The 18,407-nt window shown below is 37.5% G+C and overlaps 1 protein-coding gene across 7 annotated transcripts in view; it reads left to right on the forward strand.

Annotated features, from left to right (window-relative positions):
- Positions 1 to 18,407, forward strand: part of NOL4 (nucleolar protein 4) — a 470,394-nt gene that overhangs the window by 327,023 nt on the left and 124,964 nt on the right. For 4 of the 7 annotated variants that reach the window (XM_068993684.1, XM_068993685.1, XM_068993686.1 and 1 more), the window contains one exon: positions 8,175 to 8,354. In XM_068993684.1, the coding sequence (XP_068849785.1) occupies positions 8,175 to 8,354 (180 nt within the window). Of the gene's footprint in view, positions 1 to 8,174; positions 8,355 to 9,109; positions 9,302 to 18,407 lie in introns of all 7 variants that reach the window. The other 3 variants (XM_068993682.1, XM_068993683.1, XM_068993687.1) reach the window with 1 other exon arrangement.

The raw sequence follows: 18,407 nt of genomic DNA on the forward strand, positions 1-18,407 counted from the left end.
ATGCAGTTGTAAGTATTAATACAGAGATAGTTTGAGTACCATTCACACAGTGGAAAATGATATTTCACTTGCCATGCGGAAAGGTCTTTTGGACCTTTTTTATAAAACAGGTGACAAATTATAGATTCTTAATTTGAAATATATAAAAGCTGTATCATTTTGTTGTCTTTGTATTATTTACTAAATAACTGAGAGAAAATTCAGAGAAAACATTAATCAAATATGAAAAAAATCAACAAAAATGACAAGTGAAATTGATAGACATTTTGACACTGAGAAGTAAGTGACTTGTAATAACATTTTTCAGGTCTTACTAAAGATAGTATTTCCTTGGGAGTAAGACAAATACAGTTAATGAAGAGAAATGAATTTATTCACATGTTAGAAGATTTAAATTTCACATTGGATTTGACAGAAAATACTGATATCAATGAAGAAAACATAAAACTCATAAATGTCATTTTAATGAAGTCAGTCATTTCCCAGGAAAACTTGAGATGCCCTACATATGAAAGGAACTTAATTAAGAGCTTCCTCAGCTGAAAACAGTATAACAATTTGCATGATATTAGCAATATTTAATTTGAAGAGCAAAGGAAAATTTCTAAACTGTCAATAGTAAAAGACACATTTCCATCAGATATGCTAAATACTGTCTTTTTTTCCTATTCTCTCTGTAGAATATGGTAATGCAAAATCATTGTCATATGAAGAAGCAATCAAAGAACATGCAGCCAAGAAATGTGGAAAGACAACAAATATGGGCCAGGGAGTTATTTAATTTTTAAAATACTATATTTCTGCCATTTGTGATGTTTGTAGCATTTATAGACTTTTTAGAATCTTGTCATTTACTGTGGCTTTTCTCATTTTAATTAAATATTCACTTTCTTATCTAATTTTTCAAATGCACTCCCTCTCCAAACTTTATAACTTTCAGTTATACTGAAAATATAACTGAAACTCAAAAAACTTGTATGTATTCAATGCTATGGGGCAAAACAACTCTCTATGTATTAAGCAGTCCTTCTTTAAATGTTGAACAAATGACTGTCACCTAAAAATATTCAAAATAGAGGCGATATAAAATAATTTAAAATTTGTTACATTTTAATATTCATTTTTAAAGTATAAAATTATTTAAAATAGAGAATATAATATTGAGTTGGCCAAAAGTTCACTTGGATTTTTCCATACGATGCCATGAGAAAACTTGAATGAACTTTCTGGCAACCCTATCTGGTCCTGTCACCTCATGGCAAATAGATGGGGAAGCAGTGGAAACAGTGTCAGACTTTATTTTGGGGGGCTCCAAAATCACTACAGATGGTGATTGCAGCCATGAAATTAAAAGACACTTAGTCCTTGGAAGGAAAGTTATGACCGACCTAGATAGCATATTAAAAAACAGAGACATTACTTTGTCAACAAAGGTCCATCTAGTCAAGGCTATGGTTTTTCCAGTGGTCATGTATGGATGTGAGAGTTGGGCTATAAAGAAAGCTGAGTGCAGAAGAATTGATGCTTTTGAACTGCAGTGTTGGAGGAGACTCTTGAGAGTCCCTTGGACTGCAAGGAGCTCCAACCAGTCCATCCTAAAGGAGATCAGTCCTGGGTGTTCATTGGAAGGACTGATGTTGAAGCTGAAACTCCAATACTTTGGCCATCTCATGTGAAGAGCTGACTCATTTGAAAAGACCCTGATGCTGGGAAAGATTGAGGGCAGGAGGAGAAGGGAACGACAGAGGATGAGATGGTTGGATGGCATCACCAACTCAATGGACATGGGTTTGGGTGGACTCTGGGAGTTGGTGATGGACAGGGGTGACCTGGTGTGCTATGGTTCATGGGGTCGCAAAGAGTCGGACACAAAGAGCAAGTGAGCAACTGAACTGATACATAGAACTGCTAATATCTATCACCTAAATTCAGTGCTTAAGTTGTTTTTTCTTTTTTTTACTTTTTAAACTTTTTTTCCACTGTGCTTAAAAGCAGATCCCAGATATCTATGGCATTTCATCCCTTTCTGCCTCTAACAAATGTGGACATTTTCTCAGGTGCATGTATGCTCAGTTATGTCTGACTCTTTGTCACTTCCTGGACTGTCTTCTGGGCTCCTCTGCCCATGGGATTTTCCAGGCACAAATACTGGAGTAAGTTGCTGTGTCCTCCTCCAGGAGATCATCTGGACCCAGGGATCAAAACTGTATGTGGATTCTTTACCATTGAGCCATCTGGGTAGCCCCTTTTCTTAGATAAATATTTGCTTATCCAAATGTTAGGTCATCACATATAACAAAAAGTATGCAATGTAATCATCTAATCTCATCCATAGTCAAATATTCCCAATTTTCTCAAAATTGTCTTTTTGCATTAAGTTTATTTGAATCACAATATAAGCAAATTCAACGCCTTTCACTTTATTAAACCTTTTAAGTCCCTTCTAATATGTCACTTTTTCCCTGTGTCACTACGATATTGCTACACCAAAGTCAGTTCTATACAGTGTTTCATATTTTGGATTTATCAGTCTGCTTTTTCTTGTGTCTCATGTCTTACTATTATTGTCTTATTAGAAGTTAGTTTCAAACTGTGGTGGTTTAGTCGCTAAGTCATGTCTGATCCCTTGCGACTCCATGGACTTAGCCTGCCAGGTTCCTCTGTCCATGAGATTTCCCAGGCAATAATACTGGAGTGAGTTGCTATTTCCTTCTGCAGGGGATCTTCCCAACCCAGGAATCGAACATGGGACTCTTGCACTGCAGGCAGGTTCTTTACCAACTGCACTACAAGGGAAGCCCAACTTCAGACCAGTGGTTCTTAAACTTGAGCTACAACAGAATCCCCCTTAAAGGCATTTTATTAATAAAACACAGATTATGTGTCTAGCCCCAAAGTGTCTGATTCAGGTGATCTAGAATGGTAGAAATAATGTCCATTTCTGATCAGTTCCCAGGATATGCGATTAGTGCTGACCTAACAGGCACACTTTGAGAACTGCCATTCTAGACTGAGGTTAGATTTGATTCAAATTCTTGTTTTTATTTTCATTAGCTTGTTTCTTTAATTATGCTGTGTGTTTACTTTGTGGTTTCCCAGGGGGCTCAGTGGTAAAGCATCCACCTGCCAAGGCAGGAGATGTGAGTTCATTCCCTGGGTTGGGGCGATCCCCTGGAGGAGGAAATGGCAACCCACTCATTCCAGTATTCTTGCCTTAAAAATACCATGGACAGAGGAGCTTGGCGGGTTATGACTGAGTGACTAATACGCAAGAACAAATGCTTCATTTAGCATCACATCAGAAGGCACATAGTGTCAGGTAATCACACTTTTAATGATGCTAAGAATGGCTAGTAGATTCAGGAATAAGTAACTGATTTTTTTTTCATTTTTAAAATTTATTTTTTTAATTTTATTTTTACTTTATTTTACTTTACAATACTGTATTGGTTTTGCCATACATCGACATGAATCCACCACAGGTGTATATGAGCTCCCAATCCTGAATCCCCCTCCCACCCCATATCATCTCTCTGGATCATCCCCATGCACCAGCCCCAAGCATCCTGTATCCTGTATCGAGCACAGACTGGCACTTTGTTTCTTACATGATAGTATACATGTTTCAATGCCATTCTTCCAAATCATCCCACCCTCTCCCTCTCCCTCAGAGTCCAAAAGTCCGTTCTATACATCTGTGTCTCTTTTGCTGTCTCGTGTACAGGGTTATCGTTACCATCATTCTAAATTCCATATATATGTGTCAGTATACTGTATTGGTGGTTTTCTTTCTGGCTTACTTCACTCTGTATAATCGGCTCCAGTTTCATCCATCTCATTAGAACTGATTCAAATGTATTCTTTTTAATGGCTGAGTAATACTCCATTGTGTATATGGAAACAACCTAGATGTCCATCAGCAGATGAATGGATAAGAAAGCTGTGGTACATATATACAATGAAGTAACTGATATTTTAAAATGTAATTTGCTGAATACAGTGAAGTTGCAGAATAGAAAATCAATATACAGAAATCTGTTGCATTTCTATACACAATAATAAACTCTCAGAATGAGAAATTAAGAACAAACTCCTATCTATAATTGCATCAAAAGAGTAAAATGTCATTAAATAAAGATTAAAAATGCTCTGAACACAGAGTAAGCAAAATTTCCTTAAAAATAAGGTTAATCTTCCTCTTTGTGGGGATTTTTCTAGGTCTAGAATTGGCAGTTCTATTTGGGTACAAAAATGTGAGAAAAGGAAAGTGCAAATATATTTTCAAGAAGGATGGTCATGTGTTATCTCAAGATAATGAATGAAATATGCAACTAAGACAAAAATCTAATCTTGTCCCCATAAACCAACACCTGTGTTTTTTGGATAAGCAGGTGTGTCTCTTCCATCAGGCCTGTTATGCTTCTTTGTATTTTTAAAGATCTAATTTGGATTTTTTGGATTTACACATGGAAGTGAAAATGATTGTTCCTAAAATGGAGATTTTTTTAGGGAATGATCATCCAGAGTTTTTATTGAAATGAGACAGGTTTATGGGGCAATGACTGCTATATTTTATGTGGGTTATTAGAAGGCCTATAGTAATTTTTGTTGCTTGATTTTATATTATCACCCCAATACCCATATTCTCCCATTTGTTAAAAAGGACTATTTTTAGAGCAGTTTTAGATTCACAGCAAAACTGAGAGGAAGGTATAGAGATTTCCCATATTCCCACTTCCCTCTAATTTTCCCTGTTTCCAGCATTATTTACCAGAGCAGCACACATGTTATTAATACAATTGATGAACCTACACTGGTGAATTATAGTTATCCAAAGTCAGTAGTTTATATTCAGGTTCACTCATGGAAGTGTACATTCCTTGGATTTGTACAAATGTAGAATGGCTTGTATCCACTAGTGTAGTATCATACAGAATATTTTCATGGCCCTAAAAGTCTTCGTTGCTCTATCTATTCATCCCTCCCCGTCCCCTAAGCCATGGCAACTATTGATTTTTTTTTTAATTGTCTCTAGTTTTGCCTCTTCTAGGATGTCATATAGTTGAAATCATACAATATATAGCCTTTTCCATTGGTTTATTTCACTTGTGCTTCAGTTATGTCAGACTCTGTATCACCCTATGGAGCCCATCAGGCTCCTCTGTCCATGGAATTCTCCAGGCAAGAATACTGGAATGGGTTGCCACACCCTCCTTCTCGACCCAGAGATCAGACTCATGTCTTTTATGTCTCCTGAACTGGCCAGCAGTTTCTTTACCACTAGCACCACCCAGGAGACACACTTAGTAATATATATTTAAGATTCTTCTGTGTCTTTTCGTGGCTGGATAGCTCATTTCTTTTAGTATTAAATATTATTTCATTATCTGGATCAACCACAGTTTATTCATTCACTCATTGAAGCACATCTTGGTTATTTCCAGGTTTTGGCAATTATAAATAAAGCTGTTTGAAACATTATTGTGCAGGTTTTGTGTAGACACAAATTTTAATTCCTTGGGTAAATACCAAGGAGCACAATTGCTAAATCACATGATGAATATGTTTAGTTTCAGAAGAAAAAGCAAACTGTCTTCCAGCAATGCATGAGGCTTGTGGTTCCACATCCTCTCCAGCATTTAGTGTTATCAGTGTTTCAGATTTTGACCATTTTTATACATGTATAGTGATATCCCTTTGTTGCTTCAGTTTGCATTTCCTCAATGCATATGATGTGAAGCATCTTTTCATGTGCCTATTTGCCATCTGTATATCTTCTTGGGTGAGGTATCACTGGCCCATATTTTAATCAAGTTGTTTTCTTATTGTTTAGCTTTTAGTGTTCTTTGTTTATTTTGGATAACTGTCCTTTAGCAGATGTGCCATTGGCAAATATTTTCTTTCCATCTATGGCTTGTCTTCACTCCCCCATATTTTAAGACCAACGGCTTTGCAGAAAAAGAAAAACTACCTTAAGCTCCAACTCTGTAGAGAACCTTTCTTAGATGCTATGAGGAAAAAGTAGGATATGTTTTGATTCCTGTCTCAGTCTAGCTTGAGGGAAAAAAAAAAAAAAGAATATCAACATGAAAAGAAATGTACAGCACAATGGTGGTATTTAACAGCGTCAAAAGCCAATGGTGGTATTTAACAGCGTCAAAAGCCAATGGTGGTATTTAACAGCGTCAAAAGCCAATGGTGGTATTTAACAGCGTCAAAAGCCAATGGTGGTATTTAACAGTGTCAAAAGCCAATGGTGGTATTTAACAGCGTCAAAAGCCATTGAATATTAAGAGTTTACAGTGAAAGGAAAGACTCAAATAGACTGAGGTTGAAGTGGGAATCTGTGGAAATTGAACTTAATCCAGTTAGCCTTGAAAGCTTTTAGATCTTCAACAGTGAGACAGGCAAGAAATGGCATACCATCTGCGAAAGAGAATTCAGAGTTACAAAAATTTTAGTTTGTTTTGTCAAAGATTTAAAGACAACAACAACATTGATTATGTTCTCGGTTTAGATCCTGAAAATTCTCAGGTCTAACATGGGTTTTTTTCCCTTGATTGCCTAGGGCGGTCCATGAACATCCTTCATGGTGCTAAGTGGTACTATCTGTAGTAGACTGCCAGCTTGTGTGTCTCACATCACATCTAGAAAGAATAAATTAGCCCAGCATATTAATATTCAGATAAGTGTATTATAACACTTTTAAAATATTACCATTTAAAAGGCATATATGGTGTAGTTTTCAAACCTATGGAATATGTGCCTTATATTTGATTAGGTGATTCTACCTTGTTAATGATCTGAACTATAAAAATAGGCTTTATTTTAAATTGTAACTCTACTTTTAATGCCAGTGATCTATCTTAGTTTTGTTCTCTCTGATTTTATGGTAATAATATAGTAGTGCAGTCCTTAAAGCATTCAACACCTATGTTGTCATTGCATGGAGGCAGTTTTGAAGGCTAATGATTTAAAATTTCCCATTGTAAAGGTCTTTCAAAAGTATTTGACTTTGCTGTTAGATTTCAGAACAGTTTCTGTTCTTTACAGAAATTATACATACCAGCTGGGGTGACCCGGGTATCTAAGTTATCATATATGAAACTTGGGGTTGTTAATCTGACCCAGGAATGACTGGTTTCTGTACTACTCCAAGCTCCACTGCAAATGATTGAAACTCAGATTTAAGCAAAAATATAAAGGGGTGGTTAAAAGGATATAATATCACACAGCTGGAAAGATCCTTGAGTTCATTTCATTTCCAGCACTGTTGAATCTAGATGCTCAAATGATTTCCCAGGACTGTTTCTATTCTTCTTAGCTCTGCTAGACTCAACTTGATTTTAGTTACAGGCATACTTTCTTCATCTGGATCTGAAGGTTTGAAGCAGTGATACCTAGGGTAGAAGAGGTTGGTGCCCACAGGATTGGAACAGATGCTCAGCTAACAAGGAAGTAAAGAATATCGCAGCAGGACCCATAGTTGGTCTTGGACACAATTATCTACGTTTGTGAAAATTGTCTTGGTTGGCCTTCATTAGTACATTACGAAGCACTAAGCTTGACAAATGATTAGAAGGAAACCTAATTACTTTTTTCTAAACCAAAATCAGATGCCATCTTTAGACTCATAGACAAATTATAAAGTGCCCTGAAAACATGTTGTCCTAGCAATCCTAGCATCAATATTTTGTATAGTCCTTGTTGGGCAAATCCGTGAAATATACCTACCCCTCAGTTCCCTAATCTGTTTCAAGAATACTAATGCAGTTAGGTGGACTAAGCTCTGATGTCATCTCTATTCCAAGAATATGTGATTCAACGATTCCTTTACAAAACTGATTGCAGGTTGTTTTTTGTTCTGCAATATGTATATTGAATGGAAACAGTAATCGCTCTCAAAAAGCTAAATTCAATAAATCTTTCTGCAGTGACAGAAATGTTCTATGTGGCTATTGAGCACTCACCATGTGAATGGTGTGACAGAAGAAATGAAGTTTTAATTTGATTTCATTTAAGTTAATTTTGATATAAGTGAAAATAGCCACAGCTCTAGAATTATCAGCTTATTTAAACTGAAGTTTTGAGAAACGGTTGACATTAAAAGCAAAACAAAATTTATTAGCTCATGCAAGGAATTTCAAAGCAGCAATTTCTTCTTTTCTTTTCAGTCCCCTGCGCATAGCTATTCAAGCTACGACTCAGGCAAAAATGAGAGTGTGGATCGGGGTGCTGAGGATCTGTCTCTAAACAGGGGAGATGAGGATGAAGATGACCACGATGACCACGAAGATTCTGAGAAAGCTAACGAAACAGATGGCGTGGAGGCTGAGCGGCTAAAAGCTTTTAATGTGAGTCTTGCCACCCTCCCCATGTGGCTGGATTTTTACCCCTTCACTTTCATGTTGTTGCTTGTTGGTAAATGTGGATATTTTAGAGACATGTTTGTTTAATTTACAGAAGGATTTAAAAAGTACATGAAACACTCTTTGCCAACCAGACACCAGAATTGCTGTGTTTTGTTTAGAATTTTAAAGCCAAATGTGAGCTGAAAACTGCAGTTGTGTTGTGTGAGTATGCATGTTTACCTAGCGGATGAAGGGGGCCTCAGCTTATGCCCCAGAAGAGCCGGCCCGTCATCCGTTATTTTTTGTTTTTGTTATTTTTTTTTTTTTTTTTTTTGCTTTCCAAGCTTACCTAATTATGCATGACAAAAGAATCTGTTGTTTGTTTTCTGAGATTAGTATACTGTGCAGTGTAGCAATGTAACAGTCATTTTTATTATTAATAGAGAATTTACGGGGTGCTTAATTGTCACAGTCTACTGTTATTTCTTGATTTTTTCCTACGTAATAGTCTATATTTTTCTGTCTCTGTCTGTCTGTCTGTCTGCCTCTCTCTCTCTCTTTCTCTCTCTATTTTTTAATCCAACCATTTAGAAAGTCTTTAAAGGGTGTTTGCTTAAAATTTCTGGCTTTCCATTGCAAAGTTCTCCAGTGCATAAACCAGAAAAGAGTATTTTCCTATCGGTAATCAAGACAGGAAGCTAGGAACAGCAGAGAGCAGCCCTCCAAACCCTTCTCCTCTGTCTCCCTCTTGCCAACAGATGTTTGTCAGGCTGTTTGTAGATGAAAACTTGGACCGAATGGTCCCAATCTCTAAGCAGCCCAAAGAAAAGATCCAGGCTATCATTGACTCATGCAGGCGACAATTCCCTGAATATCAAGAGCGTGCCCGAAAACGCATACGTACTTACCTCAAGTCCTGCAGGCGGATGAAAAGAAGTGGTTTTGAGATGGTGAGTTTTGAATTAAAACACAGCCCTAGATTCCATCCAAATCCCACATGTAAACCATGACACGATTTTTTTTTTCATCTTAGTGTCTTTTTAATTTTTTCCATAACATCAGGTCCAAGGGGTTTTTGTTTGCTTGTTTGTTTTTGCTCCTTTTCATCTTCCTGAAGTATTTATCCCCTTTGTTGATTCAATAAGGAATACCTTGTGAGACTAGTGCTCACAGGCCCGTGTGGTACCACGTCCTAGAAAAGGAGGGTCACATGAGTGAACACCAGCAAGAATCAGCGTCCCATTCTTGTGTGTTTTCTTTCTGTTACTGCTGAAGCAGATCTAAGGTTAATCAAGTCTTGAACTGAAGCACCAATGGTTGCTTTAGATGGCATATGAGAATGCCTTTCTCTGGAACGAAAGGAAATGAATGGATCCATCTAAGTAGTATCATTTTCATACCAATAGTTTACAAATAGCAGGCCTTGAAAACAAAGATCAGGGAATGAAACTTCTTATGTGAAAAATAAAGCTTTTGTGTACTCGGTATATTTGTGTGTCTGTCTTATGGATGGTTAACATGAACTTTTGGATTCAGCTTGGCTTTATCGATGGATGATATTATGCCAGTGTTAGGTATTTATGGCTGGAAATTAAAAATCAGTGGTTTTTGAACTTTATTCCACCTCAGCTTGATTGAGTACTTGTACCTAGAAGTAGTTTTTACAATATATTTTTAAAATTTCTTAATATTTTTATGTACTTGAGTGGACAAGTACTAGAACTTTTCTGAAACTATTTTATTTGTACCTTTGAGAAGCCTCTGTGAAAGCCAAACTCTTTGTGTTTGTGATCAATGCCTCTAATTCACTAGGTATCATAGAGCAGGAGTTGGTATAGATTTAGGAGAGGTTTCAGAGTATCATAGATGAGAAAGAGCTTTTCAGATAAAAACAAATGACAAGTAATAAAATCCCTTATTATCCATTTTTCTACATTGACTTATGAGAATATCTTTGAAATTTTAAAAGGAAAATGACCATTTATTATAGAGAGGTAGTCAGTCAAGCTGGTCTCTAACACAAGGCTTGGTCCCCAGAGAGTATGGTGTGGAGTTCTAGGTTCACCAGAACTATGGTGCTGTGTAACCTAGGCACATTACTTCAGTTTGTCATGCAGAATTCTTAATTTCGATAAAGTGTATTTGAGACAGTCACAGGTTTTTTATTAGCTGTATTTATTTACCAAATATGAACACCTGTGTGTTTTCAACTTTGTGCTATGCATAGAGGACAAAAAAAGTTGATATAAAATCATGTCGGTTTGCAAACTAATCATGAAGTAAAACATTATAAAGAAATGCTTTGTATTTCATTTTTAATAATTTTCAATTGTTCATCTCTTTGTTCATTTATCCGTATATGTATAATGTGTATAACATCATACAAAGTAATGAGAAAGATGAGATGCCTGACTTGTTGAATAAATTTAGCATGTTTCCTAATCATGATTCTTTGAGGTTACAGTTGTAGGAAGTGAAGTGCTTAAGTAAAAATACAAAGTGAGTGAAGTGAAGTCGCGCAGTCGTGTCCGACTCTTTGCGACCTCATGGACTGTAGCCTACCAGGCTCCTCTGTCCATGGGATTTTCCAGGCAAGAATACTGGAGTGGGGTGCCATTTCCTTTTCCAGGGGATCTTCCCCACCGAGGGATTGAAACTGGGTCTCCCGCATTGTAGGCAGACGCTTTACTGTCTGAGCCACCAGGGAAGTCCAAGGCCTACATTAAACAAATGAAAAACACAGATAAAAATCGATGTTGTAGTTGAGCCTGTTTTTTAAAAATGTATTAGTCAACCATGTACTACTGGAATTAAATATTAAATTTGCCATCTATTTAACACCAGCATTTTGATGTGCTTGCTTTACTTATGACTTCATTGTCATGGAGTGTGTCATCATTTTGAACACTCATCCTTGCCTGGAACAAATAGGGAAGGCATGACTAGGGCAGGTAGTAATTACAACTAAATACTGTACATTAATATTCTTGCCATCAGAATTTTAAATTAATATAGGATAATATCAATAATTTTAAAAATTGTAACATTTTAAAATGCTTTCATTTATTATTTTTGCTGTATGAAGATGTGCAGAAAATGTGTATTATTTTGAATATATGATTATTTTTACATGAAAATTATTTTGTAGTGCTTTAATAAGTTCAATGAAGCAACCTAAAGACAACTTTAATATATTTGAAGAGAATAATTGGAAAGTTGTCGGACTATTTGATAGGGGATTCTGGACTTTAAAATGAATGAATGAAAGTGATATTCAGCAAGCTTAGCTCATCCAGTTACTTATGGTCTCTAAGGCAACAGACTCTATAAGTAAAGCAAAATACAAAATATTGAATTCATAGTTCCTTCCTGACTTTGATTCAGAAATTCAGATATATTCCCATAGAAGTGGTTTATCACAACTTAGTATTAGGGGTTTCCCAGGTAGCACTAATGGTAAAGAACCAACCTGCCATTGCAGGAGACATAAGAGACTCAGGTTCAATCCCTGGGTCAGGAAGATCCCCTGGAGGAGAAAATGGCAATTCACTCCAGTATTCTTGCCTGGAGAATCCCATGGACACAGAGGAGCCTGGTGGGCTACAGTCCATGGGTTCACAAAGAGTTGGACACAACTGAAGCGACTTAGCCCTTATATTAGTATTATACTTAAGAATCTGACTTTCACTCTAATTTTCTGCTGTTGTTAGTACAAAAAATATTCATTTTTAATTAATCTACACTGCACTATCCCTTAAGATGAGGCTTCCCTGGTGGCTCAGATGGTAAAGAATCCACCTGCAATGCAGGAGACCCGAGTTCAGTCCCTGGGTTGGGAAGATCGCCTGGAGAAGGGAACGGCTACCCACTCCAGTGTTCTTGCCTGGAGGACTCCATGGACAGAGGAACCTGATGGGCTTTAGTCCATGGAGTCACAAAGAGTCAGACGTGACAGAGCAACTTTTACTTTCACTTCTTTTATCCCTTAAGAATTCAGAGCACAAGTACTTTTCATTGACTTCTCTGAATGCATGCAAATATTAGAGTATGTATTTATGCATTCTTATTTCATTGAAATCATTAAGACCCCAAAGGTCTTAATAGCTTAAGTAGTGAAAATCTCTATGTCATTGCACCAAACAGTCTCTATAATGCATAAAGTTAAAAAACCTTATTATTATACTTTTCTACACATTTTCACTAATTCATTGTTTCCAATGATCTCAAATCATAAGTTCTTCAGTGTTGAATATAAAAGAATATGTTTTATGAAAAGTAAATCCAAGAAGCTTGATACAGAGTACTTTGTTAGTTTTCAATAGATTTTAAGAACCATTGAGTTAGATAGCCATTATATTAATCCTTAGACAAATATATCAAATCATTATTGATTCTGTTATGCAGCTTTGACACTGGTTACTTCAGTTAGTTTTCTAAAGACTATTTGTTGATTGTTCCAGAAAAGAAATGTATTGCTCCAGTGTGTCCTGATCTTAAATTCAAGAGCACCTATGATAGATTAAACCATAAAAGCAAAGCTTTATGAACAAGGTGGGGTTGGCCCATACCCGAGTATCATTTGTGTTATGGATATGATTTCACTTTTTATTTTCTGAGTTTGCATTGTTTAGAGAATCTTTCACCAGGCTGCATATGTTTAGATGCATTTTTGTGAAACTTAAATGGAAATATTTGGAGGATATAGTCAAAGACTTTCAATCCATTCTGCCTCATGTACCTCAAATTTGGTACCTCATTTTCAGACCACCTTCTAAGTTCTTTTATTCAGATCAAGTAGCCTAGATATTTGAATTCCATAAACTCAATCTCTTGAAAAATTACCTATTAACTTGCCTTTTAATATTATTTATTGACCATATTTGTTTGAAGAATTAATCTCATGCTATTTTTTGAAGAATTTTGCCAGGAACATTGTCCATTAGGCTAGTGAATGTCCACTATAAATGATCTCATTTGGAACCCTCTTTTAGCATGTAATGGAAAAAAAAAATGTGTTTCTCCTACAGAAATAGAGTGTTTTTATGTTTTCTCATCATTAACTTACTAGGTTCACTTTTTTGCCTGTCAGGAAGTTTACAGCCAAAATCTTTCTGAGTTATCTCTTTCCCATTTATCTGTTTGTTTAATTTGTTTTAGTGTATATATTTCCTTGGTAGCTCTGGTATCTGTTTTTGGTGAGGAGAGGTATAATTTTAAAACAAATATGTAAATAATCTAATTATGGAAACACCATCATTTCAGACCATCTTCTAAGTTTTCTATTCACAGTATTTTTTATTTACATCCTATAATACCCTCCTCAGTAATTTTGCTAACTGATCTTCTGGTTTCACAGTTTTTTCATTAAAAAATAAGTATTACATGTTTAGGAAATAGTACATTTTTTTAGCGAATTTGACGTTATATATCCTTTGCCTCTATTTCTCTGATACAAGCTAACATAGAGAGATCATAATTTTTCTTCAATTCACAGCTTTTATAGCCGTGAGATAGACTGTGTATAGGTATTACAAAAGCTACAGTGCCAGTTGCTGTTCATTCTTTAGCAAATAGAGCCACTATAAAAATGAATTAAAGTGCTTCTTTAAACTAAACATTTGACCAGAAATATCGTGAGCCCTCCATACAAGACATTGATTAAAAACTTTGTATCTGTGCAGCCATTATTATTCACAATATTCTTCATGCATTGCGATCACAACTGTGCTGGTTTCTCTCCTTGTGACCAATTAACTTAATTGAAGCTAATTAGCAAACATTTTGTTTGAATTTCCCACCTGCTAGTTGTGCCATTTTTTGCCCTCTCTTTTATAGATGTCATCTACTATCCCCCACGATACTTCTATAACATCTTCTAAGTTCTTTCTTCATACTATTTCTTTCTAAATTTCATCCTATAATACTTTTCTAAATAATTGACAGCCAATGTTCTACACTCTTAGTTCTTTAACTTTCTCAGTTTCATTGAATATTACTTCAGTCATTATTCCTACAGGTATACCTTAGTCTTTGCTTTCTCTCAAAGAGCCTGCCCAAGCTATGTTAAAAGTTTTCACAATCATGTAGAATGTTTTAAGTATCCTCTGCTGTCTTTACAGAGACAGTGCTCTGGTCTTCCTTGCTCTGGATCACCCTGCTGCTTCTGCTGCGTGTAACTTGATGTCCTTCGGCACATTGCTTCTGTGACCATCCCAGTGGTCATAGTTTCAGTTTTCCCCTTTCGCTGTTTCTTCTTTTCTTATTTTCTGCCTTAAAAAACTCCCCAGATTCCAAATAGATACAGATATTGAGTGTAATGGCTTCTATAATCGTTCTTTGAAGACTCAATGAGTCTATCTTTCTTTGCCATGTTTCCTGAATGATTATTTTATAGTCACAAATGATACCTGTTACCACCACCTCCACTGCTACTGCTACTGCTACTGCTAAGTTGCTTCAGTCATGTCTGACTCTGTGCGACCCCATAGATGGCAGCCCACCAGACTCTCCGTCCCTGGGATTCTCCAGGCAAGAACACTGGAGTGGGTTTCCATTTCCTTCTCCAATGCATGAAAGTGAAAAGTGAAAGTGAAGTCGCTCAGTCATGTCCGACTCTTCGCGACCCCATGGACTGCAGCCCACCAGCCTTCTCCATCCATGGGATTTTCCAGGCAAGAGTACTGGAGTGGGGTGCCATTGCCTTCTCCGACCGCCTCCACTAATAGTCTCTTATTTCAGGGAGTTGTCGTTCTCACCACCATATTAAATTACTTCTCATGAAGAGCTCATGACCACCTTTATACCAAATCCAAAAATTGCATCCTTGACTATAAATCACCCTGTTTTCTTAAGACTTTTTTTTTGCTGTTTCTACTCATGTCCTTTTTTCTTGATTTGGGGCACTGCTGAAGTTTCTGTTTGGCCATGTACTTACTGCACCTTCCTGTCTCCACAGCTGCAGAGGTCTGCCTCTTATAGACTTCCTCCTGTCTAAGTGAGGGCTTCTCAGGTGGTGGTGCTGCTGCTGCTAAGTTGCTTCAGTCATGTCTGACTCTGTGTGACCCCATAGACGGGCAGCCCACCAGGCTCCCCCATCCTTGGGAGTCTCAAGGCAAGAACACTGGAGTGGGTTGCCATTTCCTTCTCCAATGCATGAAAGTGAAAAGTGAAAGTGAAGTCGCTCAGTCATGTCCGACTCTTCACGACCCCATGGACTGCAGCCTACCAGGCTCCTCCACCCATGGGATTTTCCAGGCAAGAGTACTGGAGTGGGGTGCCATTGCCTTCTCCCAGGTGGCACTAGTGGTAAAGAATCCACCTGCCAAGCAGGAGATACGAGTTCCATCCGGGTCAGGAAGCCCCCTGAAGAAGGAAATGGCAACCCACTCCAGTATTCTTGCCTAGAGAATCCCATGGCAGGCTATCGGCCATGCGGTTGCGAAAGAGGTGGACACAACTTGATGACTAAACAAAAGCAACTCTTAAAGTAGATCCCAGCCATATACAAAGCCTTGGTATTTCATTCCACATCTCAGTCAGATGCTAGAGAAATGTACTGTTATATCCTCACTGATTTCTCTATATTCTCTATCACCCATTCTCTCCACTGATCTGCCTCATCTACCAAATCACCAGCAAGGTCCTCTTGAGTTACCTGTTTCCAGCAGTTGTCCCACTGTTGTCATTCACACCAAAGTTCATAAACTTGGAATGATGTCTGACTCTCTTTATATTTATGACTTGCATCCTCCCACTAACTTCTGTTTATTCTTCCTTTTCTGTCTTTCCCAAATCAGGCTCATAATTTTTAATTTTATCAGCTATCATTTTATTTCTAGCTTTTCACACATCTTTCATAATTCTTCTAACTCAGCTTCCTACTTCATATTACACTCCTTCCCTACCCTCTATTTGCAAGCAGAGACAAAACTAGGACTTGCACCTGAAAATTATGAAATTTGGGACCTTTTTCAAAAGTAAAGTAACATAAAATTATGAACAAAAAATGTATATAGAAGGATGAATATATATCTACAATTAGAAAAAATGCACAATAAATTTTTTAATACAGAGAAATCTAGAAGACTCAAATCTTTTACTTCAGACATATCTTTAGACAATTTTCAGATACACATATATAAATACTGATACTTTTATTTTAATTCATTTTCCCATTCCTACTTATAATCTTACAACATCCAGAAACTTCAGTATTATTAGTTCCATCCAGTTGAAGAACCCTGGGGCCTGTACTTCATTGGCTTTACGATAAATCTGCCTTCGTACCTAGAGTAGTCTTCCTCAATTTTGGCTTTGATACTGTCTAATTTTTATCATTTCAGAAAAAAATTCTAAATTTCTTATTATAGTGTTAGCATATGACCTTTTAAAACTAAGAGACCTAGGTGTTATGCCCAGAGTCCGAGTCCCCAAAACAGAGAGAATAAGACATCCACAGCAATGCAGAAGCATGAAGGGGTTTTATTTCTAGCTCGAGCTAGGGCTCCCGCCACATCCAATGCAGTGGAGTGGAGCAAGGAGCCCTGAGCCCAGATTTACAGCAGTATTTATAGGTTTTAGAACAGAGAGTTGGCAAGGGCTGGTTGGCTGCAGGAGTTTCCTAGTATTTACTGATTGGCTAATCTTTATTGGCTGCAGGGGGATGTCTTTTACGTCCTGATAAACTCAAACCAGGTTATGGGGAGTATGCTGATTAGACAAGTCCTGGCATCCGCGGGGATGACCTCACTGGGCAATGACTCAGCTTTTCCCGTGAGTCCTACCTTAGTCCCTGAAGCCTATCATGGCGTTTGTTAGGTGCCAACACTAGGTTGAATTCCTGTACAATTTTATGTGATGTTTCTGAGTCTCCATTTTTTTAAAGGAGAGGGCTGTAAATGATCAGCATTTTATTAATAATAATTAATGATAATCTGACCCCTTTCTACCCTTTCTTCTGATATGCTCTGTTATTTCCTTTAATGTCTAGATCAGGGATCCCCAACCTCCAGGATCTAATCCCTGAAGATCTGAGCTAGAGCTGATGTAATAATAATAGAAATAGCATGCAAAATAAATGTAGCACACTTAAATCATCTCAGAACATCCACCCTCCACCTCCCCTGTCCACAGTAAAATCGTCTTCCATGAAACTGGTCCCTGGTGCTAGAAAGTTTGGATACCACTGGTATAGGTCATCACTGCTGCTACTGCTAAGTCGCTTCAGTCGTGTCCAACTCTGTGCGACGCCATAGACAGCAGCCCATCAGGCTCCACCATCCCTGGGATTCTCCAGGCAAGAACACTGGAGTGGGTTGCCATTTCCTTCTCCAATGCATGAAAGTGAAAAGTGAAAGTGAAGTCGCTCAGTCATGTCAGACTCTTAGCGACCCCATGGACTGCAGCCCACCAGGTTCCTCCATCCCTGGGATTCTCCAGGCAAGAGTACTGGAATGGGGTGCCACTGCCTTCTCCTAAATTATTCCTGCTGCTGCTGCTAAGTCGCTTCAGTCGTGTCCGACTCTGTGCGACCCCGTAGACGGCAGCCCATCAGGCTCCACCATCCCTGGGATTCTCCAGGCAAGAACACTGGAGTGGGTGGCCAAATAGGTCATCACAGGCAACTGCAACTCTTTCTTTCAGTGCGTGCTTTCTTGGTCCACTGATTTGTCCTGATTCAGAGTTCATGGGTACTATTCTCTTTGTTTACTGAATGTATTTTACTTACTAAAGTTGAAGAGTAACTAAAGTGTAAAGAATACAGCCTTCATAGCTTTCAGATTTGGACTTCCCTGGTGGCTCAGACAGTAAGTGTCTGTCTACAGTGTGAGAGACCTGGGTTCGATCTCTGGGTTGGGAAGATTCCCTGGACTCATCAATAGATCCTTAAGTATTATGTTGACCTGAGGCTCATGAAATACCTTTCATACACCTCACTCATCTTCCATCTACAAATACATACAAATCCTGAGTAAAAAACAAAAAAATATTACAATTTTTAAATACCTCTATAAGCTCAGAAGAAAGAAAAGGAATACTCAGGACTTGAAATTAATA

The sequence above is a fragment of the Capricornis sumatraensis genome, chromosome 21 (assembly GCF_032405125.1).
Source record: "Capricornis sumatraensis isolate serow.1 chromosome 21, serow.2, whole genome shotgun sequence".
Taxonomy (NCBI): domain Eukaryota; kingdom Metazoa; phylum Chordata; class Mammalia; order Artiodactyla; family Bovidae; genus Capricornis; species Capricornis sumatraensis.